The 27,757-nt window shown below is 39.7% G+C and overlaps 1 protein-coding gene across 1 annotated transcript in view; it reads left to right on the forward strand.

The window, feature by feature from the left end:
• PRKCA (protein kinase C alpha) overlaps positions 1-27,757 on the forward strand; it is a 141,428-nt gene that overhangs the window by 33,762 nt on the left and 79,909 nt on the right. Inside the window, exon 3 of the mRNA XM_056505734.1 lies at positions 22,836-22,918. Coding sequence (XP_056361709.1) covers positions 22,836-22,918 — 83 coding nt within the window. The remainder of the gene's footprint in view (positions 1-22,835; positions 22,919-27,757) is intronic.

A 27,757-nucleotide genomic window follows, 5' to 3' on the forward strand; every position in this document is an offset into this window, starting at 1 on the left:
TTGTGGAAAAAATGAAGATAAAGTCATATAGGAGATGTATGTAAGGGGAAGAATGAAAATCCAGTTAGATAAGTAGGGAAAAGGAATTCTTAAAGTAATGACAGGCAGCTTTGTAATTGGATCTGGGAATGGAGAAGCCATTCAAGTGCTCATAAGCTTATTCTGAAGAATTTTGTTTCCTGAGACTGATCACATTATATGGTGCCATACCTGACTGTTTGGATTAAATCCTGTTGTGTTACAAAGGTGAACTGAGAACACTTCCTGCACAGTGCCATGGACCACAAGAGCAGTTTCTAATGGAGGCCAGAACTTAGGAAAAGTTTTCTCATATATTTGGTGTGAAGAAATCAGCAAAGGTTCTCCTCCCTTTCCCCTTCCTCCTTTTCCTGATCGTGCATTTTCAGTCTCATTTTGATAAGCAAAATGAAGGTGGTGACTTGCATTGTTTCCAGTCTGTGCAGAGGTAAAAAGTATAAAATGCTTGATAATATCTCTGTGTTCTTTATCTTGATGAACAGTTTTTAGAGGCCTTTTGCAGGACAAATTACAATTTGAACTCCTGGAATGACCTCAGAACAAATCCAAGTTTCTGTTTCCTTGCAATCCAGTTGCTCATCTCTGTCCCAGAGATTTTCTAAGTTCCAGCCTCAGAAGAAGTGAATACTGTTGGCAGACACATTTGTGCTGTATTCACATTTTGGATTTTATTTCCAGTGGTCTGCCTGGGCAGGGTCAGGGGCATTATTTGCAATAACCTTGATGCCATCCCTGTAGTGGGGCATGGCTTGGCTCTTCCAAGCCACTCAGGAGGAGAGGGAGAAGGTATTTGCCTCTCTCTTTTAATTGATTTCCTCTCTCCCTCTCCAACAAGCTGTCAGATTGGAATGTTTGCCCCAGTTTTCTTTGTCATATGTAGAGGTAGTGGGTTGGCTGCTCAAAGCTGGCAGGAATCAGCAGGCACTCTGCCAAAAAGGAGAATTCGGATGCCACAGATGCCTTAGAATATTGAGGGAAGCTGTGAGATTCAGGATTCATGCTCTGAATTGCATTTATAGGGCTGTTACCACCCAAGTACTTGGGCACTGAAGAGTTGTTTTCCCATATGGAACTTTCACTGTATTGTTCTCTGTAAATGCCAAGCCAGTGGTTCTGTAGCTCTTCCTAATTCAGTTGTAGTTCTGTAATTCATTGAATTTTCTTTTAGCTATCATCTAATGATTGAAAAAAAATTCCCTCAGTGTTTGAAAAGACTCCTGTATCCTAATTTTATGTGAACTCAGCACTGGTATTTTTGCACAAAAGAACAGATTGGAGTTAAAGGAATAACGTGAGTCCACACCAAACAGACAAGACTGGCTCAGCACTGATTCCTATTTGCTCCTGCTACCTTGGAAACAAAGGATGGCATGACAACAAAAGCAATTCACAAAGAAAGGTTAAACCTCCAAAACATTTGAAATGTATTCCTGTGGGGAAACTCTTCCTTAGTGTTTCAGGATGGATTTTCAAGTTTTACTGTACATAGGTAAGAGTTTCTCTGAACTTCATCTTAGGCTGAAATCAAGACTTCAGACTAAAAATATAAAGAGCTGATTTTAATGTATCAATACCTGAAATACTAAGTTTTAGGAACAAAATAGAAAAGGTCTAAGGTCTTTCTGCAGCTAAAATAAATTTTAGTCTGAGCCATTCAAGGTTTTTTTTTTTTTTTAATTTTTTGTCAAAAATTCCTAAAACCGGATGTTTCTTGTAAGGGTGAAATAAAGCTAGGGGCCATAGAGATTTGGGGTTGCAGTCCAGCACTGTTCTTGGCTAAATTGCTGCATTTTTTCTTAGCCCTGCAGTGCTGTGAGGTCAGCATGGCACAGCAGGGAGGATCCCTCAGCTCAGGAGAGGTTCTGGAAATTCTGTTCATCCTTCTGGTCCTTCTGTGTTCACTGAAACTGGGGACAGCAACCCCCATACCCTGACCATGAGCTCACCATTAATGTTCTTTGAAGTGTTTGAGGTTTCTTTAAATTAATATTTATTTTCTTTTTTTTTCTTGTACTGCTCCCTGTTTTATTGTTCATACCCCTGTTCTGAAGTTATCTGCCTTGATTTCCCAATAACCCAATTTATCCAGGTTAATGATACTAAAGGCAAATGTCAAAATTTGTCAAAAGTCAAATGCTTGAACTCACATTCAAAATGAGTTCCCTGTAGAAGGGAACAGCATTCTAGCTTTCAAGAAAAGTGGAATTTTAAACATTTCTCTTCATAAGAAATTTAAGAATAAATAAATAAGAATAAATTAAGAATAAATAAAATTAGAAACTTCCATAGGTGTAAGCTCCCTAATTCACTGACACCATGCTTTGCTGTTTGGTTGGGTTGTGCCAAAAGAGGAAAGAAAGGAGGTGTTTATGTTTTGAATAGACAGTTCTGGTGTACTTTGAAGGTCTCTTTATTCCTGCTGAGGCAGCAGTGAGGTGAACAAACAGTGTTTGCTTCTCTTTTCAGTGCATCCTCCAGAAGGGCTTTTCTTGTTTGCCTGGACTCTTTCAGTGCAGTCACCCAGCAGCTCCAAGGGCCTTTGATTCAGGCATTAACCTCCAAATGCAAAACCAAACAGAAAACAAGGGTCCTTAGAAAGCCTAAACTGGGGACCTGGGAGTCCTGAAGTTCTGCTGCAAATCAGTAACAAGTCATTAGAGTGATGCTTGAATTCTTAAATACACATTTCCAATAAGGAATCAAAAATGTTCAGATTTTTTTAAAGCTGTTTGCAAGTTACCAGGCTTCCAAACATGGTTATTGCATCTCTCCACATGACTACATTTTTTCCAAATTAGGATAATCCAATACCAAAATACAGGTTTAAACTTCCCAAATTGAAAGTATAAAAATTTCCAACAGGAAACCCTTGCATTGGCTTGATTCCAATTTTAACAACATATTCATTACTCCTACAAGCTGCAATTGTCAAAAAGAAATTTTTTTTATTGTTACACAAGAGTGAAGTACTATAATTCAACAGATAAAATGTATTACAAGTAAATTTTAGCAGACCTCAACTTATATTTAAAAATTGAGAGGAAAGAAGGAGCAAATCATGTCAAAAATTAAACAGAAAATGCAGGAACTGTTATGGTGCATAGGATCTACCTTGGGACTGGCACAAGCTGATTCCACTCCTAGTTAATTTTAAAATATAGACATGGTCATCACCTGATTGTTTTGCCAGCAATTATTTTTAAAACCACAGTAAATGTGTCTGTTCTGTCCATGTGTCCATATTTGGGAGCATCTGAATGATCCTTCTCTGAAGTATTTATAATATGGCCAATAAAAAAGGACATTTATTACCTTTTAGCTGTAAATGTGAGACTCTGAATTGCTAAAGAAAACGAGGCAAAATTTTCTTTACCTCCTGCAGTTTTCATCAAGGCTTTTCTAATCTAAGGGGCTCCCAGTGAAGCTTCCATTTGTCTTCTGTGGCTCTACCTGTCACAGCAACTTGGCATTTTGCAGAGCAGTGATAATGGAAATGGCATTCTGCTGGAACCTGGCTGCTCCACACTGCAGGAGCAGCCAGGGCTCCCAGTCCTTTGCCTCAAATGCTTTTTTGCTGTTTTAAAATTAAACCCACATGCACTGGACTAACATTAAAGTGTTTGGGGTTTTTCCCTTGCTAAATCTGGGGGGATGAAGGTGGTTTTATTTTCTCACCCAGCAAAATTCACCTTATGAACGTCCTCTGCAAAGGGATGACTTTGTGGTCGGAGCTGGGGGAATGTTTGGAATGCTCTCAGTGAAAGTTGTAGCAGTTCTGTTCCCTCAGATCACTGAAACATTTCAAAGATTTGTGAAAAGGGAGAAACCTCAAGAGTCCTTTCAGCCTGTTCTCCCTGGTACTGAACTGCACCATAAATATCCTTTAGTTATTTGGATCTCTTTGTAGGCTCTTCTTTTCTTATTCAGCTATTGAAGCATTCAAACTTCACATATTTCTGATGTAACTTCTTTACTATGGTGTTTAGAACAAGTTTTTTACTGGAAAATTACTGCAAAAGATGTTCATTTCAATCTGTAGTGGAAATTAATTATAAAAGGAACTCTATTAGTCATTCACACAACCATACTTTACAGAAAACTTTTTTTAAAAATAACTTTTGGCATGTATTTCTTCACAGTGCTTCCCATTATAATTGTTCTGTTAAAAAGCTATTTTATTAGACCTAAATCAGGAATTCTCTGAAAACATCTTCACTATGTAGCACCCAGAATTTGGCTGTAACTTGCTGCTTACAAACTTCCTGTTGCCTGACACTGAACTGAGATGGGGGGAAAATCCTGCATCCAGACAGGACAGAGCTGTCAGCAGAAATCATCTCTGAAATGAATTAAATGGCCAGATTCAGACTGGCAGGAAGGCTCCTTTTTTGGTTACAGATTTTGTTTATATTCTTGCTGGATCATTTTTAATACTGATTTATTACAGGAGAAATTACCTTCAGAGTTCATGTTAATAGTTTGAAAATTCAGTTTGGGAAGCAAGAAAATTCCCCAAAAATAGAAATACAGAACCTCCTCTAGTATAAATGTTCTGTAGATACCCTGATATAAAAGGAGCTGTGATCAGCCATACCAAGGAGAGATTTGCCTGAATGTATCCATTTTAGAGAATAATGGTGAGGAAATAAATACATTTTTGAGAAAATGGTAATGGAAAAATTAAACATGAAGAGGCAAAGGATGGTAGTAGTCATGTTTTTCCAGGAAATTGCTTAAACTGGTGTGAAAGAGTTTCATTGATGGTGGGCCTGGGCTGGAGGGAAATACACAACTCTATATTCTGCAGTCAGATTCTTTTCCAGGCTGTCAAAGGCCATGAATGAAACATTCATACTTTGAATGAACATGTTGTCCCTGAAGACAGTCATGTTTTGAGCAGAATAAAAATAGTAGTTGAAAGAATGGAAAAGAGTATTAAGTGCATTAAGCAAAGGAACAAGAATTTGCAGAGCATAGCTGATTTCAAGTTTTTATTTTAATACAGCTTGGGGATATTTTTGTTGCATTTTCTGTGTGCATGTATGTGCTGGGACACACATAAAGTCTAAAAATGAATTAAAAAAGAATATTTTGGTAGCTGGGTCACTGTGCTCCTACAAAGCAGGCACTGGGGGAGGATAATTCCTGCACCTCAGGCTGAGGTGAGCTGTTGTTCCATCCTCATGGTCCTGGAAACTTCTTCCCTGTCCTCCCCAGATAATGCAACAGTAAAATCCTCGTGATTTCTTTCCTCTTGGAGACCTAGGAGAATTCTCAAAAGTAGTTTTCAATTGTTCCTTTTGGGCATTACACAGAGAAGGGATTGGAATAAGAGGTTAACGTTGTGGCCTGCTGATTGCTTTTTGTATAAAAGCCTGTTATTGAAACTGGAAATTCCACAGGGATAGAAGGGCTCAGTGAGTGACCCACCATGCACTGTGCACTGTGCCTGTTATCTTCCTGATACAAGTGATGTATTAATAGTTTCAGTGATTAAAACAAAATTACATTAGCAGGAAGTAATCAGTGAAATGCATCCTTGCTTAAATCTGCTAAATCTACTAATACTTTTTTGGCTTTTAGTGCTGACTGATGCAGCAGTGTAAATTTGATGCAGCATGCAGCCCAAAAGCCTCTTAGGCTCTTTTAATCTTAAAACCATGAAGTGATGCAAATGCCCAATGTGTTGCTTGATTTGAGGAACAGGTTCCTTGCTATAAATGAAGACCTATCACATGAACACAGATTTCCACTTGGAAATTCAAATTTCTTTCCAGTTAATCCAAAAATTGCATCACTAATGTTGGTTGTGGCAGGCTGCTCTCGGGGTTTGCCCAGCCATGCAAAGAGAAAAGACATTAATTCTCCTCTTGAAAAATAAATAGTAGCAGGAATTACACCAAAACCTCTGGCTCCATTTTATTTTCATCTTGGAATTTCTATGCAGAGCATGGTCAGATAGTACTGGTTTGTGAATTTGTAAATTTGCAGGCAATTTGTAAATTTGAACACCTTTGAAAATTATTAAATTTCCACTACCTGAACTTGTTAAATATTGATAAAAAGGTACATGTAAGTTAAAATTATTTTGTTCATGCTAGCCCAGTCTATTGTATAAAATGGCATAAGTTTCATAGGTACCTACCTTGAATAGTAGCCCAGAGCCCTAAAATCTGAAGTTCTGAAACATTTGATGGGCAGAGGCTTCCTGTGAGTCCTGTTAAGCCTGTGATAAGTGCTGCACACAACTCAATCCCAGAGAACATGGAGTATCACCAATTTTCACTAAATTCACTGATTTCAGTTAGAAAACTTAATGGCAAAGCTTGCAGCCAGGAAAAGTTCGAGTATATTTTCCCCATCAGATAGAAAAGAGGCAATTAAGACATCATCTGGGTCAATGAGTGAGTCTAGACACACTAATAGCCCCGGGGGAATTTGCATCTATTCTTTCAGCGTGCATAATATGGCCAGAAATTGGTCCAAAAAGGGAAGGAATGAGCTGAAGAGGCTGAAAGTCAGTGTGCTCTATTTAAGGGGACTTTGGTCTGCCTGTCCTCACACACACCCAGGCTCTGAGTGAGCTCCCTGCAGAGTTTGGGGTGAGGCTCCAAGGTGATGTGGTCAGTGCCTGAGCCCTGTCTGTGTGGGAGGAGGGCAGCACTCAGGCTCCAGAACAAACATAAAGCAGTTTTTAATCTCCAGCCCAGCACAGGGAGCCTGGTGCTGATGGAAGCAGGAGGCAGAGCAGTTCTTGTTTGGTCCCAGCAGCACAGGGATGCTCCTGGCTCGGGGCACAGCCAGGCACAGCAGCCTCAGCCAAGCAGGGGCTGGCTCAGTGCAGACACAGATTATCCTATTAATTTAAACCTTATTTTACTCTATCCAACCTATACCCTGAGATTATTCTGCTCACATTTAAGTGCCAACGTTGTAAATGTTACACTGAAAGGTGTCTTGGATCCTTTTGTAGCCTGTGGAGAGGAGGGATGTGATTCATCTCATCCTAAAGAACTTTTTTTTAAAGAGAATAGCATGTGGTTTTTCTAATACTTTTCTTTTTTACTTTTCCACATAATGCAAGCATTTCACATCAGGATGCAGCACTGCTTTTAGCAGACATGCCTGCTTCCCTCCATTGATTGCAAAGCTGTGAGCTCAAACAGAACCTCTGTTCAATGCCTAAAGGTGCCCATGGGATAAATCCCACTGGTGCTCATTTATAAACCTGTAACCATCAGGCAGCCCAAGACAGGCCCCCTCTGCTGTGACTTGCTGAATGCTCCAGCCAGGAAGGAGAACAATTTTATTTACAAAGAAATATCAATGGTCAGCAGGAGAGAAACCAAGTCATGTTGCTCAGCAGAAGTGAAAAGCTGGTTCTGCTTTGGCAGTGTCCATTAGCTCAGGGAGGAGAGCAAAACACAAATTTATTAACAGCAGTGTGAGCAAAGCCATCACATGGACAGAAATGCTTTTTGCTCTTAAAGCAAATCAAGCTTTATTGTAAATTCCTTGCTGACAGAACTGTGAGTGTGGATGGCATAGCTGGAAGTAGAATTGAAATGCACAAAGAATGCTGAGAGGGGTCATTCACTGAGAAGGATGGAAGTCTCCTGAGGATGCTGAGGCTTTAATAATTCCTGAATCAAATTGAGTAACTTCCCTGAAGTAGGAATAATTTTCCCATGAAAGAGATGGTGTGGGGCTTCATTTTTGTCCTTTTTGTCACAGGCCATTTTAAAAACCCTTTAACCAAGTCTTACATGTAAGATCCTGAAATGAAGATGCCAACAGAAAGCATGACAGACCAATTTGTATTGTACAAAAGCTCCTGAAAACAAGCTAAAATCTGCATCTCTGTAAATCAGAACAGTGTGTGCCAGCTGCTGTCAAAACAACACAAGTATAAGAGAAGTTTGACAGGTTTTGGTTGCATCTTACTCCAGAAAACCGAGCTAGTTAATGCTTAACATCAACTGTTACAAAGTTAAACTCTTACTTATGTTATTTCTTTTTGTTTCTATTTGTTTTACATCAAATGCTAATTTACAAGTGCTATGAAGTGTAAAGAGCCAGGATTTGGAGCCACATTGGTTTTTTTGAAGATGTAGCTCTGGTTCTTTTCATTTTCTTTAACTAATGAGTCTCTTGAATTCGCAGTACCCGTTTGTCACAATCCACAATCCACATCAGGCTCCTTTTCCCCTCCCTGCAAGGTTTGTGATTCACTGATTTTGGGGAGGGAGCAGCACCCAGCTGGCCATGGCTTGTGGCAGCACTTGCTAATCAATATCCTGCCATACTCCTTATATTCAGCATATATTCATCAAATCTGTTACCAGCAGCACAAAATGAATTTCCTGATGCAGCTATAACAGCAGAGGGGAAAGTTCATCTTTCCTGGTAGGATTTGGGGAATGGGAACTTTTTGATGAAGCGTTTTCATGCAGGGGGCAGCCCTGAAGGTTCTGCAGTGCTGCTTGTCCTTGAACTGAAATAAAACAGGTGAGTGTGTGCCAGGTTTAGACTCAGATTAGACATCAGGAGGAAACTCTTGAAGGATGGGGAGCCCTGGCACAGGTTCCCAGAGCAGCTGTGGCTGCCCCTGGATCCCTGGAATGCCCAAGGCCAGGTTGGACACTGGGGCTTGGAGCACCTGGGACAGTGAGAGGTGTCCCTGCCAGGGCAGGGGTGGGATGAGATGATTTTTAAAACCCCACCCAACCCAAAACTTTCAGTGATTCTTTGATTCCATATTCTGTGGAAAAGCTTTCCTTACTACACTAAACATCAGCAATATGTGTTGGGATGAAGCTTTGTTTCATGCAACCTGTACAAGAACTTGACATTTCTTATAAACATCTTGCCAGTAAAATAGAGGGTTTTTATCTTTTTTTTTTGGTCCTATTCGTGACAGCAGAAATGAAATTAATAGCAGAGCTAAAGGAGAGCTGAATAACAGATTCAGCCAGAATTTCTTAGTCATGTAAAATGTTCTTATTAGATTAAAGTATTAAAAAAATCCCAAAAAGCTCAGAGATTTGCATATTCCTTTAATGGGTTATTTTGAGCTTCCATTGAAGCAGATACACTTTCAGCAGATTGACTTAAATGCCAGTTGGGTAATAGAGCAAGAAGAAAAACCATAATCTTTTTCTTTGGAGCAGAGAGTCATTTAAAGCTGAAATATGACTAATTACCACAACTGAACTTGTGATACCCCTTGCACTTGTTAATAGACTTACTGTGTTAATGTCTCTGTGAATGGATGTAAAACCCAAACAAAGAAAAAAAGCTCTTTTTGTATTTTTATGACATAAATACAATCTTTTGTTGTCCCTCACAAACAAAAAATAAATATGAAATACCAGTTTACACCACGCAGCAGTAGTTTAAAAGAAAAGTTTATATTTTTTGTGGCTTTTTCACAAAAGCTCAGCATAACTGAAATAGTTTGAATTGTTTAAAAACCTCTGTTTTGCACAAGTGGCAATGAGGTTCCATTATGCAGCAGGGAAATGAACCATGAATTTCTGATTACAGCAATACCTGGCATTACTGTTATTAGTTGTAGTGTCAGCTGTTGCTTAGCAGAAGCATGTCCAAGAAGAAAATGTACAAAAACCCTTTTAATTCTGTAGTTGAACCTTAGGGAAGTGCAGAGAAGGAAGCAAACTGAAGGCATGGAAGGGAGGGAGCTGAGCTCCATCAGCAGGGTTGGTGTAAGTTGTGAGCAGTGCACATTTCACAAATAATAGAACACATTCTTTCTGTTCATTGTGTTTTGTTACTCATCCTCAATTTGTTCCAAATTCTGAGTCACTTTCATAAATCTGTTTTTAACGAGTTTTAGCCAGTCAGTGAGTTGTAGAACAAATGCATCCATTGGGTTTCCAGCTGTAGAATCCTCACCAACTGCATCCTCTGTAACTCAGCCTAGAATTTAACAATCACTTAGTTAATAAAGTCCAACCCTTGGCTCTAGGGGTAGATAATGTTGAAATAAAGGGCAGATGGCTGGGGAAATGGGGCAAAACCCCAGAGAGGGATTTTCCTCTGTGATTCCTGCTGTGAAGATGCTGAGCCTTTGGTGGAGGCTCTGGTGTCCTTCCACAGGCCAGGTCAGCTGCTCCAAGCTGAAGAAGCCTGGTCCTGTCCTGGAGCTGCACTTCAGGCTGATTTCTGCTCACCAAACCTTTCCTGGGCAGGAATATTTTGCTGCATCAGCATAAAAGCAGTGCTAATGTGCCCAGGAGGGAATGCTTGGATGAGAAAATGCCTTTGTGCTCACTCATCCAGGAGTCTGCAAAAAGAAGGGTCTGGTCCAGGGCAGGAATGAGCAGCTGGAAATGTTCCCTTTGTGCCCACAAGAAGCAGCTGTGGAGCCACAGCCTAATGCTCCTTTCTTCAGCAGGGTTTGACAGGCTGAGGTTGTTCTCTGCCTGTTTTTGGTTTGTTTTCTGCCTGTCAAGCACAGTCAGTCTGTGTCACAGGAGAATCCTTGTTCTTTGCAGCTGAGGGCTGTGGGAGTTGTAGCTTTGCCCTCCAATTTGAAGACGTGTTTTCACCCGTACTGATGAAGAAACTGATTTTCTAAAGCAGCTTTCTGTGAAAGTCTGGCTGGAGTCTTTTGTGACCTCTCACATTCTCTCCCTCTCTCCTGGCCATTGGCCCAAGACAGTTCAGTCCCTTTTGAAGCTTCATTCTCTACTGATTTTAGGAATGACATGTGCAAGTTAATCATGACAGCTTTAAAGCAAAGTTCCAGCTACACTGAAAATCCAGAGTGCATCCAGGTATTAATGGAAGTTTGATCTCTCCTCTAGTAGTTTGTTGATTTGTGGCAATATTCTGTGTGTGGGATGCACTTGTCCAAACTTTGGAGCCTGAAATTACTTGTACATTTATTATTCCCCTTCAGCATAATTCATGCAGAATTCATCTGTTTGCATGCCACTTGGAGCCTCCTGGAATTTGTTATTTTCCATCTGCATCTCTAACAGTGTCACATTGTTTATGGAGAGAACATGCAGTTTGCTATAAATCACTTGCTTTCATACAGTTTTACTGCATTATTTTACTTAATTTGTGAAGGATTTGAGCACCCTGCAGTGTGCAGCATTACAAGGCATAAAGTGATTGAAAATAAAAACTATTTTTGGCTGAAATAATGGAATATTCACCATCAGAAATATGAAACAGCATTTAAGTGTGGGTGAGATGTAATGAATGAGCTGTATTATATAAAAGGGTATTACTCAGGCTATTAATTATAAGGACTCAAATTCAAATCTTGCAAGGGGAAAAAGTGCCTTTTTTATCTTGCTCCAAACTAGCTATGGAATGATCTTTGTTTCCAAACTGAGGTCTAAGGAGAAACATTGCCAAGTAGAGGCACTGTTCAGTTAGAACTTGGAATTCAACACTGAATATTGAATTCAACATTCAACATCGAATTCTGTGATTTGGGAAGCAAGAGGTGTGAAAACAGAGAAGGAGCTCTGAGGAAACTGCTGAAGTGGGGTGACTTGCCCCAGGCTCCCTGGATCATGTACCCTGTCCAATAAACCTGGGGGTTTTCATAGAATCAAAGAATTTTGGGTTGGAAGAGACCTTCAAGGTCATCGAGTCCCACCCATGCCCCAACACCTCAATTAGACCATGGCACTGAGTGTCACATCCAACCTTTTTAAACACATCCAGGGATGGTGACTCCACCCCTCCCCAGTCAGACCATCCAGTACTTTATCACTCTTTCCATGAAAAACTCTCCTAATATCCAACCTGTATTTCCCTTGGCACAGCTTTAGGCTGTCCTCTGGTTCTGTCAGTGCTGCCTGGAGAGAGAGACCAGCCCCAGCTGAGCACAAACACCTTTCAGGGAGTCAGAGAGTGACAATGTCACCCCTGAGTCTCCTTTTCTCCAGGCTGAACACCCCCAGCTGTTCCTCACAGGGTTTGTGTTCCAAACCCCTCACCTGCCTTGCTGCCACCTCTGGATGCTCAGGTGTCCCAATGTCCTCCCTAAACTGAGGGGACAGAACTGGGCACAGCACTCAAGGTGTGGCCTCACCTGTGCTGAGTGCAGGGGGAGAATCCCTGCCTGCTCCTGCTGGCCACACCATTGCTGAGCCATTGCCTTTTGGCCACCAGGGCACACACTGGCTCATGCCAGTGCCCCCAGTCCCTTCCAGCTGGTTTGTCCTGCTTTCAGTTTTCTTCTTTTCCCATTGTCACTGCCTGGGCTTTACAGCCCAACAAAGAACCTTGTCCCCCAGAACTGCTGGAGTTTTGTCTCTGTGTCGTTTCTCCTGGGAGCCACTCACCAGTGCTCTTGCCTATGTCCTTTGCCATGAATATTTGTATTTTCCTTCAGCTGTGTTGGTGTCCTGCACACTGGGGCACAGTTGTGTCTCCAGAGGGGTTTGGCCATGTGGCACCTTGCTGGCAGCAGCCCCAGGTCCGTGTGCTCTGTGGCAGGCACTGACTGCTCCCAGATGTCACCCTGGGGCTCTGTGCCACAACAAGTGCCTGGCTTCTCTTGGGTGGGATTTTTTTTTCCTTCTTTCCCCTGATTCACTGAAGTCTAGCAGAGTGCTGCAGTTAAGCAGAGAGTCCAGTGATACATTTCTGACATGTCCTTAATTCCTCCTGCAAAAAAATAAAATAGGCCCCTTTAAACTTATGCTCAGACCTAGCAAGATGATTTATTTATATGACACCTCTAGCAATGACTTTTCACTTAAAATGGATACATCCACTAGTACTTTCATTAGTTCTGGAATAATATGACATTTCAGGCACCCACAAGTGTATTATGGAGACTTTGTTAAACTGTGGTTTCTAATTATGTTAAATGCATATTGTCAAAAAAATGGATTGCTTTGTTGCACTGTGAGTAAGAAGGGGGACAGCTAGGTAGGAGAAATAGTTATTATTCAGGTCAGACAAACTTTAAAGTCCAAAAGAAGTGGTTTCAGTGGTTCCTTTTTTATTAATAAAGTTGTTGTACTTTTAAATTCCCATGAAAAATAGAAGGATTTCTTATTTTATGTGTTAGCAATCAGTGCTTCTAAAACTGCCAACCTGAAGCTCAAACTTTGGCTCTTGTTTTCCTGAACAAGTTATAGATTTGATTTTCAATCACAGACTGCTTTAATTTTTTTCAGTTGCCTTTTTGCCTTTATGACCTGACCTCTAAAGTGCCAATGCCATCCAGTAAAGCCTTGAATAAAACCACTCTGCAAAGACAGTAATGACAGAAATTGATTTGCTTTTCTTTTGCTCTGTACACCCTTAATGCATGTTCTGTGGTGAGTGGGAATGAGTTGAAATCTCATCTTTCTTGTTATTTTTTTTTTATTTTGGTTTGAGTCATGGCTTACTGAATTCCAGGCCCTTACTGCTTCTTGAAAATTCTTGGGCTGTTGGAAGCAATATTCTCAGATGAATGTCAGCTAATTCATCACTGACATTCGTGCTTGTTTTTCATTTGTGCTAATATATTGCTTTTAGTAAATACATGGGAGAGGGAATAGTGTTTACCTTTCCATATCATGAGAATTCTACTCAGTCTGTCTGACAGAAACTAAGAAATGCTGTTTGTATTGCTGCTTCAGTGAGCCAGCAAGGACTGCACAAATATGTCACGAGCATGCAGTGGAAAATGCTCTTATACAATTTTCACAGCCAGGGTTTTATATGACTTAGTAATAACTATGATTATTTCTAAAAATTAAGAGCTCAAACATAGATGAAATTTTGGGGAGCGTTTTGAGATAATTATCAGGTTCTCTGGGTGTTGTGTCTGCTTAAAAATGCTTTGAAATTTTAGCAAGGTGGACAAAGTGAAGAAATCTTGCTGGAAACCTCCCATCTCATCTCCTTCTTTGTTTTGAATTTTTTTTTTTTTATTAAATGGTTTATGGCAAATATAAATAATTTGTTCATAATTAAATGACACGTTTCCATGGTTTCATATTTTGTTATTTATGTACTGCCAACCTCTGAGCCCACAGGTACCTCTTATAAATATCACTTTTGCTACTGGAATGAATTACTGTAACTTATGTCCTTTAGTCAACCCTGTAATTTTGATAACTACCAAACCTACAAAATTAATCTGCTTGTTCTGAGTAAATAATATACCCACCAAACACACTCTGGAAAAGAAATCTGAGGGTGAATATTTTTATTTCTTTAATTGGTTTCCCAATGCATGTGTTATCCTGTGTGTTGTCTTAAACTGGCAACAACTTTCTAACTGTAATTAGTCTAATGTGGAGTTGACATATTTTGTGTGTGTTGTTTTTCTTCCTGAGAAGTTGCAGTTTCTTTGAGATGAAATGTTTGCAGTGACTGATGAGGGCAGGAAAGTGATACTGAAGTTTGTAGCAGATGACCCTTTAATAAGATGTATGTAATTGGATAAGACTTGCAACAAATATTGGGCATCTGTTGAATAACATGGAAATAATGAAGAGGAACAGGAACTGGAAATATCTTTAATTAACAAAACCTCTTCCATTTCTTGATAGAATACTACTGCTGAAAGACAATGGGTGGGTAGGCTTAAGAAAACTATCCTGAATTCTTTGAGAAAAGTTTATAAAGGAATTATTAGCTGGTTTTATTAGTAACCAGGAATTATCAGTTGGTTTTATTAGTAACGCTGATGTGCAAAAGGAGCTGAACTTCATCTTTTTCCTCCATACCTTTGAAAATTTCCAGCTGTGTCTTCTGAACCTTTCTGTTTTAAAATGCTGTTCTCTGTTCAAGACCCACTTTTGCTAGGTTTAGACAGGCAGAGAATAATTACTGGCAAAACAAACCAAAATAATGTGTGTTTTCTTGGAATGGAAGGTGTGGAGGCCTCAGGGCAGGGATGGCAGGAGGCTGCTGGCCCTTTGTGAGGTTGTAGTCATCCAAAAACCTGGAGAGGAGAGGAGGGGAGAGGCTCGTTCCCACGGAGCAATGCGAGTTGCTGCTGGGTGACATCCTCTGCCATCATCCCCCCTCCTTTGCACCTTCCAGGGATCACTTCACATCTGAGGTTATCTGGAGATCATCTCACCTTGAAGCTCTCAGCTCTCCTCACACTAACTCCCAGTCAGGACTAACAGGTATTGCAGGGAGCTCATTTCTTGTGGTTCAGTGCTTAGGCTATGGCTCTGCTCATATTCTGAACAGCTTGTTCAGTGTCATCCTGGCCCCACTTCTTGACATCCTGAAGAAAAATAAACATTATTTGGCAATAATGGAATTAGTGTGTGGCTTGTGTTTGCTGGCAAGGGAGGTTCATTAATTTTGTTAGCATGTTATAGGGTTTCTCAAACACAACTGAAAGCCTAAATTCAAAATATCCCAAAACACTTCAATGTTCAGCTCTTGGCATTCAGCTCTGGCATTTCACTTATTGTACTGGTGTCCTCACAAATGGTACTCATAGGAAATGTTTTGGTTTACAGCCTGGTATCATTAAATTGTGAAGTTAGATGCTGCTGCTACAGAATTCATGGTAAAACCTCCCAGCTGGATGAGAGTGCTTCCCTTACTCCATCAGTTTTCCATGCCTGGAGCTGGGAGGGGGCTCAGCCATTCCCTCCATTGACCATGGGGGTGAGTTAATGTCAGATGAAAGGCTGAGAAGCCACAGAAATCTTTCAGAGGTTTGTGTTTGTGCATTCCCCCCAGTGAACAGAGCTGTTTTCAGCTGGGCTGGCAGTGAGGAGCAGCAGCTCCTGAGCTCAGGGGTGGAGGCACAGCTGGGAGAAGTTCTGTAAGTTGTTCTGGCTGCTCCTGTAAGAGCAGAGCCATTGCACTTGCTCCTGGTTCTAGAGAGGATTTGCCCACTGAGCACCTCATTTTTCATGCTGCATGATGTGACTGGGGGAGATTCTCTCTTGTATTAGAGGCTGCCACTGTGATTTTCCAAAAGCTCTTTGCTTGCTGTCGGTGTCTGGAATTCTGTGTTATAGAACAAAAAGCAGCCCAGCACTGCATTTTGGAGAGTTGGTTTCATCTCATATCCTATCATTTTATACAGCCTGAAAATACTTCCAGCCTGTTCTGCTCCCTCCTGCTCCCTCTCCCAGCCTTGGGTTTTGTGCTGGGTGATGCCTCAGACTGAAGGAGCTGCTCTGTTTAAGACATCCCATTTCTGCAATTGGGGTCACTGCTGAAATAGCTGAAAACTCTGAAGAACAACTGCTGAGCGTTCACAGGAAGCAGTTCTGGGCTCTATTGTGTTAGCTCTGTAATTGGAGGAGCTGTGCTGTTCTCACTGCTGTGCCTGTGCTCAGCTCCAGAGCAGATGAGAGCAGCACCCAGAGGGTTTGTGCCTGCAGAAAACACTTCAGCACTTCTGCAACTGAAGTGAATTCAGACTGCAGAAGGGAGAGAAAAAGTCTCTGGTTGTGGGTCACCTTTTTTGTTGGCACAAGTTCTCAAAATAGCTATTTCAGCACCAGTTTTGATAGATGGTTTCTGGGTTATTATTCATTTATAAAATGGGACACCTCAAAGGAGGGAGATTAATGGTTTTGTGAAATTTTAGCAAGGGCTTTACATAGAAACTATACTTTCTGTCTCAGAAAGTATATAATTAACAAGTAGATTGAAACAGTGCTGAATATTTCATATTGCATGAGATCCTCTAATATTTTGAAACTCTTCCTCAGTTTTGCAGATATTGTGCTGCAGTTTTAGTGGAATAAACTGTATCATAAACTGTAGCTTCTTTTTCCTGTAATGGAAGGCAGAAATGACAAAACTGGTATAATATGCATCTGAATATAGTATTTAGAGAGATCTGAATATGTTATGTGAGGTATTTTACTAAATCTAAACTGTTTCAAAAACGTGTTAGGTATAAATATCTAATTTAAAATGTGCAGGTATATATTTATAATTGTATCCCACAGTACTGCCAGGTCTGCCAAAGTTGTTTGGGTAAATGTAAATGCATATGCATTGCTTGCCAGGCACACAGCCTGTATTTGCACACTGTTGTGGAGCTTGCAAAGCCAGCTTACCACAGACATCCATCTGTTTTCTACTTACTGTAAAGGAGTTAATGACCTGAGTAGTTAAGACTGTCCAGACAATCTGTATAATCCTTTCACACAAATAAGATATTGTTGCAGTTAACCATTACTTTCTCTCAAATTAAAAATAAATAAATAAATAATTAAACAGCAGAGTTTACAGTGGTCTTATTTCTCCACCTGAGTTTTTTTTAGTCTAATTGAACTTTACCAAACAGAAAATCTGCTGCAAGGTCAGAGGTATGAACTTGAGATTAGGCAGAGCAATTATTATTCTTATCAGGTAGGCATGGAGCTTTAGAAACAGGAATAGCTCTAATTTATCAATATTTATATCATGTATTTCTATACTTTGGGTAGGTTTTTGAGAAGTTAACCTGAGTTTGGCAGAAATCAGAGTGCAAGTGAAGGTAACCCATGAGCTAGGGGATGTGTAGCAGTGCACAGATTAGTGCTGTGAAGGTGCTGTGTGACCTTGTGGGCTCACAAAAGAGCTTTAAGAAGCTTAGCTGCCAGTTAAGGTGATGGGCAGAGAGGTTGTTTTTCTTATTCACCATCTTAGCTTGGAACAGACTGTGTCTCACTGGGCTCCAGGCTGGTTTAGTCAGAAAGGAGTGGGAAATGCCAAGATTGTATAAAGCAGTTGTAAGTGTTAGCCTGGCTACTCTCCTGAGACAACACTTCCTTCTAGATGGGGTGAAACACTGGCACAAACTGGTGTATTATAAATTACATTCTAAATTATGTATGTTGGAAAAGTTAGGGTAATTTAGTTTTTTTTAAATTCTTGGTGGATTCAGTACGTCAGTAGCAGTCAAAGGTAGTGACTTGTGACTTGTGTTTGCTTTATAATCTACAGCCTTGTTTATATTTAATGTAAAAAGGATTTTCATTATGTGTTTACAAGTTATAATATGTTCAGAAGAGGAGAAAGTCAAATATTGCTACATCCTATATCTTAATTGCTACTCTTCTTGTTTATCTATTCCTAGTAAACTTATTTAAACAGTACTTACTTCAACAACAAATGTAGTTGCTATTTAATTGATTTGTCCATTTTGAAGTCCTGCCCTATTTCTGTTTATTGTAACTGCTCTATTTACTCTTAGGATGATCTAACACGTGCCATGTGCCACATTCATTCACTCACTCATTCATTCATTGCTTGGTGCTGTGCAGAAAACACAGGCCAGAACTGCTATGGGCCCCTGGGGGAAATTCTGTGGCCTCAGTGAGAATGCAGAGCGTGTGAAACAGCAGCACAGCAATGCCTCCCTGCTCCAGACTCCTGCAGAGACTCTGGAGGGCTCCAGAACTCTGAAAATAACCCAGAGAGGGTTTTGTTCTTGCTGAACTGCTCTGGTCACTTCTTAGTCCAGTTCAGAATCAATTCTTATTTAAAAGCCCCAGAGCAGGAACCCCACAACAAATACTGAGTGTGCACAGAGTTTGAAACCTGGAAACAAATTGTGCCTGTTGGTGTGGGGCACCCAGTAATGGCATGGCACTGGAGCCACAGCTTTGGGGTTGGTTTAGATAGGAAAACTTGTGATTTCTACACTGGTTAAAATGTTATCCATTCATCATTTGAGTTGGACAAGTCTTGACTATTGGTCAGTAGGCATGATGGTATTTATTCCAAGGTTGGACTTGATTTTTGGTGCTCTTTTACAACCTTAATAATTGTGTAATTACAAAAACAAGTCAAAGATGACTTGAAAAAGTCTCACTGGTTTCTCTGTAGATGGTAACTGGCAGTTCAGTTGGACTCTAGCAAATATACTCTCTCTACCCTTTAGGTTTGCAGCTGAATTTGTTTTACTGAATAAATAAATACTGTGGTGTAGTAGAGCTATTAATATCTAATGGAAAGGCTCATCTACTCTGTTCTTTTTCTTTCAAAAGTGGGAGTTTACAAGTGATTTAAAAAAAATAAATCTCTTGACCTTTTCTAATAGTTCTCAATTGTAAAGCATGTGACTTCAGTCTTGATATTTTTTACCCCTTGTTCTTTGAAATGCTTGTGGTTGTGGAGCTCTTCAGACATATGGCTGAGTGATGTGTGGGCTCAGCAATGGCTTTTCTTCTTTATAGATCATCTAATAGAGAAGATTGCTTCTATTTCTGTTATTTATGATTGCAGTGCTTCACTTTGGTCCCATCCATCTGTGTCATATGTGGAAGCCATTAGTGGCAGGATTTTTTAGCAGATAACTCTCACCCGACCATACATCACAACAATCTTTTCACTCCACATCATTTGGAATAAAGCTGGAAATTTAAATGGAGCCCTGTAACTCCAAGTGATGACAATATATATATGTATTATTGATAACATGTTCTTCTAGTGCTGTGCCTGGACAGGGCAGTGGTGGGTAGGATGAACTGCCCCCCATTATGTGCCATAAATCCCACAAGCTGTGTCGAGCATCTTCAGCCTGTTTGCTCTGAGAATGCACTGGGTGCTCCTTCCCAGGTTCTTCCCTGTTCATTGTGCTGCCCAATTGGCATTTTCTGCTCTCTGGGAGGACAGGGAGCAGCCTGGGAGATGCCACATGCCAGCAGTTAGTCTGGTTTTGCAGCACAAGGCCAGTTTTGTTCTCTGCATCCCTCCCTGGGCTCCAGCAAGTCCAGAGCTGGGGAGCATGGAAGCTCACAGCCAGATTCTAAATATACACCACAGATCAAAACCACCCTGTCAAAACATGGAAATACCTCAATAATTTTCTTGTTAATTTTAGCTGTCAGCCTCGAGATGCCTCTTTGCTCTCGAGCTGCTCTGCATTAATGTCCCAGCTCACTTCAGCTCATGGTAAAGTGGAAAGGAACAAATCTGGCAGCCTCTGCAAAGCAGTGCAATACAACTTTCATTACACGAAGGTGGTGAGCATAATGTGACTTCTTAACAGCTGCAGTAAGTGATGTGAAGCTCTTAGCATCTTTTCAAAACAAGTAACAAGTGAGAGGTTATTTTTCGTCTCTATTCCTAAAAAAAAAAAACCAACCCAGCAAACCATGTTATTTTAAGCAGATGACACTTTGTTTGCACTTAGCTGAACTAAGTAATTTTTTACATGAGTTCTCCAGATCTGAGTTCTGTGAAATAAAGAAAACACTAACAACAAATGCTAAAATACACTCCAATGGCTGGATTTCAACGTGAAAATTTGATGTTAAATTACATGTACAGAAATGGTGACTGTCAGATGGATTTCAGCTGACACTTGTTCTTTTCCCTTTGGATTTATGATTCCATGAGGGTTGCTTGTTGCTTTGTTTATTTCTGTGTCAAACTGTTTGGTTCTCTTTTGAGTATTCTCAAAAGGTGAGACAGGTCTGCTGCTTCTGGATCACCTGTTAAGGAACCAGGCTCTTTGGAGATAAGTCACCCATCACAAAAGGGAAATAAAGGAAGAAGAATTAGGCTGTCCATGTTGGGCTGCCCACATCAAGCAGTCTGTGATTAGGCTGGACACAAATTCAGTTTGGGGAGTTCAGTAACCAACACTGAAAATCAAAGCTTTAGCAGGCAGCTTTGAGTGTAACCCCGAGTCCCAAAGGACAAATCCTCTGTGGTTTGCTTTCTCTGGCAGCTGGATTGTCCTTTCCATTGCAGTGTGCTGAGCATCATTTCCAGGGAAGTTCACAGCTAAAGTTCACAGGCTGGAGCAAACAGTGGCACTCCTCTTCCCACGTCTTTATCTCGATGCTTAAATCCCATTAAAAACAAGGCTGACATTGTCTCTGGTTGAATGAGCTCCTTCACACACCCTGAGAGGCTGTCAGCTCAGAGATAGGATTGACTGTGGTGTGTCAGAAATTCTGCCCAAAATAGATGCCCAGATATGCAGTTTTCCTTACACACTGCTGAATAAAGGCAGAGCTGGAGCAGCCACTCCAAGATCCGAATGGGAATGGCAGGCATTGGTCAAGCAGCTCCATTCTACAAATTTCCAAATATTCCCATAATATTTCTCAGATCTTTTGCATTGATTATCACATTATATTTTTGCAACTTTTGCAAAAGTAATTAGTTAACTTCTTTATTTTCTCAAGGATATACCAAGATTTTAATGTTTTTTATTTTTGCATGTGGTTTATTCCTGAAAACACAAATCAGTCTATTGTCCTTGAGACTGGAAAATCTGGAACCAAAAATATAATCTGAAAGTAAAACACGATTCAGCTGCAAGTAATATTAATGGTAATTGCCACATAGTGATCTTTTAGTTGGTAGAAAACAAACCATCAAAATGATAATTGCAGGATTCACTGGGATTTAGGTTGATTAACAAACTAGACAAGAAAGTGGGCAGCAGCTCTGGCTCAAGTGGAGTCAGCAGAGCTAATCTGGAATCAGTGGAGCAAAACCCACTTTATTCCCTTTGCCCAAAGAATAAACATATGCCACGTCAGAAATAGAACAGTTGGAAACGATTTCTGCATGGGATACTGATGAAAAATAGCTGGGGGAGAGGGAAGGGTGATTAAACTTCTCTAAAGGCAGATAGGGGTGGGAGTGGGGCCAGCCTGGCATTAGTGGGATCACAGCTGTGACCTGCAGGTGCACCTGGTCACAGCTCTCTTCACTGTTTATTTATTTATGAAATAAATTCGTGTGTTTTAAATGGGAAGGAGAAGTGTTAAAGTTGTCTCATGCAATGAGCTCTTTAGAACAATTTAGATAACTTGATACGTTCTCCCCTGAAATTGAGAAAATTCAATGTTAGCAGTTGTTAAGCAATTCAAATCTATTTTATTTGTGAGATTTGGGAAATAGTGTGTTTTTATGTGTTGGAAATTCGAAATTTCAAGCATACAGAGAACGCATTACCTGCAAATAAACTGTGAATTACTTTTAAATCATTTCATTACAGTCTCCTGACTCACTTACAAGGCTTTTAAAATCTCAGATCTTGATTGTCTATTTTGTGGAAATGTGGACCAATTTCAAATATCTGAACTAAGTTTAATATTATGAAAGCAGTGGGGGTGAAAAGCTGGAATACTGACTCTTAAAGCAAGCACCCTCAAGCAAATTGTTTTTTTGGTGTGGTTTGGTGGGACCTGTGTGTTCCATGCTGAGTGACAACCTATGGCCTCAATCCCATGGCAGGAGCTTTTTTATCTCAGAAAGAAAAAGTTCTTTCAGACCATTCATAAATTTTAAATGGGATTCACATTGCAATCAGGAGCTAATTTTCTTTTCCCATTATCTCCTGCCATTCTGGGCCATGAGAACACTTTGTTCTCTACAACCACCTCACTCAGAGAGAGCTCTGGTCTCTCACTGAAGTCATTAACTGGGAAAGATTTGGGATTTTCGTGGAGACCTTCCCCAGGTGTGCAGGGGAACAAATCCCACACCCAAGGATGGGTTTCATTCCAGCCTCACATTCCTGGGTGCACACTGACAGTTCCTGTGGCAGAGAAGGATTTAGATCAGGAAATGAGGCTTTGGAGAGCTGCTCATCCCACACTGTATTTCAACACTGTGGGCTGTCTTCAGCATTAAAGATTTATCATTGTCTAGAGTCTCTTGGTTTTGAAATGTGAGTGCTTATCTCCTCTTTAATCACAGTGTTTGCATGAGGTCTTGTGCTTTTATTTCACATGGGGCTCTGCTTTCTTTCATTGACTTAGAAGTGAAATATTTTTTATTTTATATTTGTTACAAAATTTAAAAAAAGAAAAAAAGGAACACCACCCTAACAATTCTAACTGTTGTTTCCCCTTTTTTTTTGCCAGTTTGCTGTTTTGTGGTTCACAAGAGGTGCCATGAGTTCGTTACCTTCTCCTGTCCTGGGGCTGACAAGGGACCTGACACTGATGTGAGTATTGACATTTCAGACACTGCTTCACACAGATTTATGTTGCTGCACCCACAGAGTGGATTGCAAGCAGGATCAATGGGTTCTTCATGACAGATAATTGAGTTCAAGTGGGTTTTAACAGTTGTGAAGTGAGCGTTTATGGACTGAAAAATCTATTTTTGTTAAGAAATGTGAGCTTGAGTGTGTGAGCAAGAGCAATATCCTCAGAACGTGACAGCCCTGAGGCATTCACCCAGCCATGAATCAGCATTTTATTTTCTTCCCTTTATGTTGGATGTATTTGACATTAACAATTCCCAGAAAGGCTGAAGATTCTCTGAGCTTTCTCTGTATCTATCTTATCTCAGAGTGTATCTTTAGAGCTGTCTCTGGTCATTGTCTCACTGCACACAAGGATCTGTAGCTCCAGTTAAATGACAATTTAATCTTGAGCCAGCTGGCTTATTGGGTTTTTATTTTATTTTCATGTTTGAGCTGGTCTAGCAGTCTGGGTACTCCCATTCCATCCTGCTCTGTCAGTACTTCTGTAGCATTTTTGGTCCACAACCAGTTTTTCCTCTCAACACATCTGCCTGTGTGGTGAGACACATGTGCAGGATCTTTGTGTCACCCTGCTGAAATAATAAACTGATCTCGTTTGTTCCCATAAAAATAACATTTCTTTGGGTTTTATAAATCCCACTTTACAGTGAAGTAATTTAACATCTGCTTATGGGAACAATACATTCCAAGTGTTCTTTGTCTGAATGGCTCTGTTTTGTTTCTTATCACATATTCATGCTCTAGATTGTAGGCTATTATCTCCTCTGATAAAATGCACCAGAAGAATTTTCCTGCTAGGTTTTAATGAGCTTCTCATGAATTGTTTCAATATGCCAGCCAGGAGGTCAGTGAACAATATATGGGCAGAAGCCACAAGGGGTCTTGGAAAATTTCAGATATTAAAAAGTTCTCTCATTTTTAAATTTAAATATGGGGAAATATTCAAGAACTGAGAAGAATTTTTAAAACTTCAATTTTTAAACATTTCACATCATTTATATTTAGATGCAGAAGAAAAATGCTAAAGTTAGGAGTGTAATTACCCTGTTCAGTATCTCTTACTAAAAAACACTCATTAGGCAAGAGCAAGAAACCAAAATTATTCTTCATACCTTTGCTTTGCTGAAAGTTCCTGATTTCTTTAAGCTTTGCAGTTCTGTACACACAGTTTAAGAGCTAAAGCAGGTTTTGGAATTTGGGGGTTGTGTGTTTGAAGTGCCTTGAGCTCCAGAGAGGCTCAGCCCTGTGTGGGTGATGTTCTCATCCCTGGAGGTTGTTGATGGCAAAACCCCCTTTGGGCCCAGAGGGGCCACAATTTCAGCAAAAGTCTGAACAATTAAAGAATATCTGCTGAATTCCTCCTTCTCTGAATGTAGTTCATACCTGCAAGCAGTGATTTGTAGGTATGAACTATATACCTACATTTTCTAATCACAAAACGATTTCTGATTTACTTTGGTCAGTCCTCAAACCACAAGGAGAAAAACCCAAATCTGGTTTTAGCTTAGTGCTCAGTTGTCATGTAGGATATTAATGGAAGTTATTCTTGATGGAGAGTTGTAGTGGTGACACTCATCAGGAGCTCTGCTGTGTCTGTAATGAATGTTTGGCTCTTAAAAGTGTTCTTGATTATTTATTGTTTTTGTAAGATGGCTCTTTGGGGTTGTTCACCTGAAATTCAGAAATGAGGACACACATTTTTGTGTGTGAGACCATTTAATTTTACTGTTAATCTTTTCATGGTGACAAAATCTGTGACAGGTTGTTAATGGTCTTTCTTTAGTATTGCTGACTGCATTTTGTGATTTGGGTTTTTGGCCTCAGTGATTAAATAAATCAGCCTGATGCCTCATTTCTGTATTTGGGTTACCAAATGATCATTTTCAATATTTACACAGCAGCAATAGCTCAAAAACAGTCTGAAGATTAAAAGCAATCAGAAAATAAATATGTTTTATTAAAACTGTGCTGCATTAGTGGGTACTATTACACAAAGAGGATTATAGCATATTATACTTTAATTTACTGAAATGTTTGACTATAATTTCAACGCTGTTACAATTCAGCAACTTATTCCTATCCCAGTTGCTACAAGCTTTGTTCTGAAATGCAGTGTGCTATAAAGCTTATCATAACACTTAGCAGATTTTTAAATATTAAAACATCCTTTTTAAAATTACTTTGTGCAGGTGCACGATTAATTTGTGTACTCAAATACTCCAGTGTAACCTTTCCATTAATTGTAAGAGCAATACCATCATTAATAAAATTAATTTTCCAGATCAATAATTATAATCATTATAATGATTATAATCATTCTATAATAATAATTGTTGTGTATCAGGATAATGTTAAATTATGGTGCCCTGTACTTTTAATATAAATGAGGCAGTCCTTGCAAAACAATGCCTTAATAAAGGTGAGTGTAAAAGAGAAAAGCTTAAAATGAGTCTCTCACTGTTTGACTCAGAGTAGCTGAAATGTGAGGTTGAAATTACTGTGTTTGTGCCAAAAGGAAAATAATACTTGGGAATAAAGTGCCCATCCTTGAGTGGCATTGCAGTGATGGTGTCTGGGGAGTAATATCCTGTTTCAGTGAAACAAGAAGTCACACAATCAAAAAAAAATTTACATTTCCTTATTACTTGGCAGGGTGTGAGCTCTGGAAGTTGTTTTCCTGCTGTCTAACAGCTCTCTGGAGTTTGAACAGAAATTATTCCTCTTCTCTTCATGGCCACCTCTTTATGGTGATGCTGTTGAGTAGAATTTAACAAATTTTACAGCTCCTGCTGATGGTGCCCTCCAGAGTCACAGGAAGCACCACCTCCTGTTCAGGAGCTTGGTTTTGGATAATGCTTGATGTTCTTAAAACTATTTGAAGTCATAGATGAAATACTTAAAACTTGAGTAAATCAGTGTAAAAATGTAAAAAATGTTGAATTCTGCAGCTCTTCATTTGCAATTTGGAGAAGAACTAAGCCATTAAAGGTATTTAATGCACCATCTTTGAATGTTTTTTTTCCATCTCCTAAACTGTGAACAGGTCTCTTAAGGGCAGCTCGTGGCAAGGGAAAAATAACTCCATGACAGTGCAGGTTTTTGGGTGTGGTGATGGGAGCTGCTGCAAGGGGCTGCCAATGGAGGAAATAAAGATTTTTTTTTCCCTTCTCTCCAGTGCTGTGGATATTCCCTGAGTCCTCTGTGGGGAGATGAGACACAAGCCCTGTGAGCCTCTGCTGCGATTTTCATTTTCTGGTTTCTTTTTTCTAGAGCTGGGAGGAGAAAGATTGACCCTTAAAAATTCAGAGATGGTGATGGTCAGGGTGGCAGCAGTGGGCTGGGTTTGCCCTGAGGCTCAGGCAGTGCTGATGTCCACATTTGCTGCACTATTACCCTGCTCCTTTGATGGCTCTGAGAGAAATGACTTGAAGAATCACCTCTGTACTAAGCCAGAATAAATTAATATAACTGGTCTGCCCTGGAGGGTTTAGGTGTCTTGACCAGATTTCTTTTTCTGTTCAGTTCCAGGAAATGCTGAAATATTTTTCTTTTTTTTTTTTTTTTTTTTTCCATTTTATTTCCCCCACTGGCATTTAATCATGTTTCTAGATCGTATTTACATGTAGGAGGCTGGTTTCAGAGTGGAAAAAAAGAGCTGCTTGACTGGCCTAGGGAATTACAAAACCCAAACCAAACTGATGAGAAGAAAAGGCAGTAACTGGAAGCACAGTATTAAGATTTATTGTAGAACTAGTTAAAAAGGGATTTTAATCAGAAAGCTTTGCAGTCCTTTTCCAAGGATAATGAAATGCAGCAGCAGGGCTTGTCTGATTTGCTTTTAACTCTGTAGCTGTTTTTACAATAGAAAACAACTGTTATAAATGTTGGACATCTTGAGACTGGAGCAGCAACAAACATAATTTGATAAAATATTATAAAATCATAGAATTACTTGGGTTGGAAAGAATCTTTAAGATCATCAAGTCCAAACCAACCATATGTCACTAAGGTTGGTGGCAGGTTTTACTGCTAATCTGAATTTTGAGTAATAGGCAATCTTGTCCCAGAAATATTTTCTTTTTAATTAAGATGAAAACCTTCTTGCTTCATCACAAAAGATACACAAATGCAGGGAGACCTGGCAAGAAACAGGTCACTGCTTGCCAGATTAGCAAAAATGTTCTCTTGAAAAGAAGCCTGTGTGAGTTTTTGAAAGTGATTCTTAAACAGCTCTGATGCAATTTTTCATTGCATATCCTAAACAGAGAAAATATAAAGTCTCCTTTATTTACAGATTAAGGAAACAACTCAATGTGTTTGTATGTCTGTGGTTTCTAATTATGATAATTATTAACCACATTGATTTTGTTTGCAATAGACATTGTTAGATGCAGGCAGTAGGTAATATTCTTAATAAAAAACAATTACAGTGCAAACATACTTGTGTCAAAATATGGTGTTCCTTGCTATATTATCACTGCCTTTTCCCCAAAAGCATGTCCAAGATAAAATCAACATAACTACAGTCAATGCAGTAAGTGATACTGAAGGAGATGAAAATTTTTATTCTTCATGTTATTTATCATAAGTACTTTAAAACAAATTTTACATGACAGCTAGATAATTTTTCTTAGAAAAATAAGCATTTTCTTTCTTGTGGTCAGCCTGACTTTTGAATCTCTGCAGAGTATCCATAGTAGTTTATGGAGAAATAAAGATTTTGTGCTTATGGTCTTGACTTCAAAGCTCTAAAATTCAATTGTGGGGAAAAGTTGCTTGGTTTTCTAATGTTTT

Source organism: Oenanthe melanoleuca, chromosome 18 (assembly GCF_029582105.1).
Source record: "Oenanthe melanoleuca isolate GR-GAL-2019-014 chromosome 18, OMel1.0, whole genome shotgun sequence".
NCBI lineage: Eukaryota > Metazoa > Chordata > Aves > Passeriformes > Muscicapidae > Oenanthe > Oenanthe melanoleuca.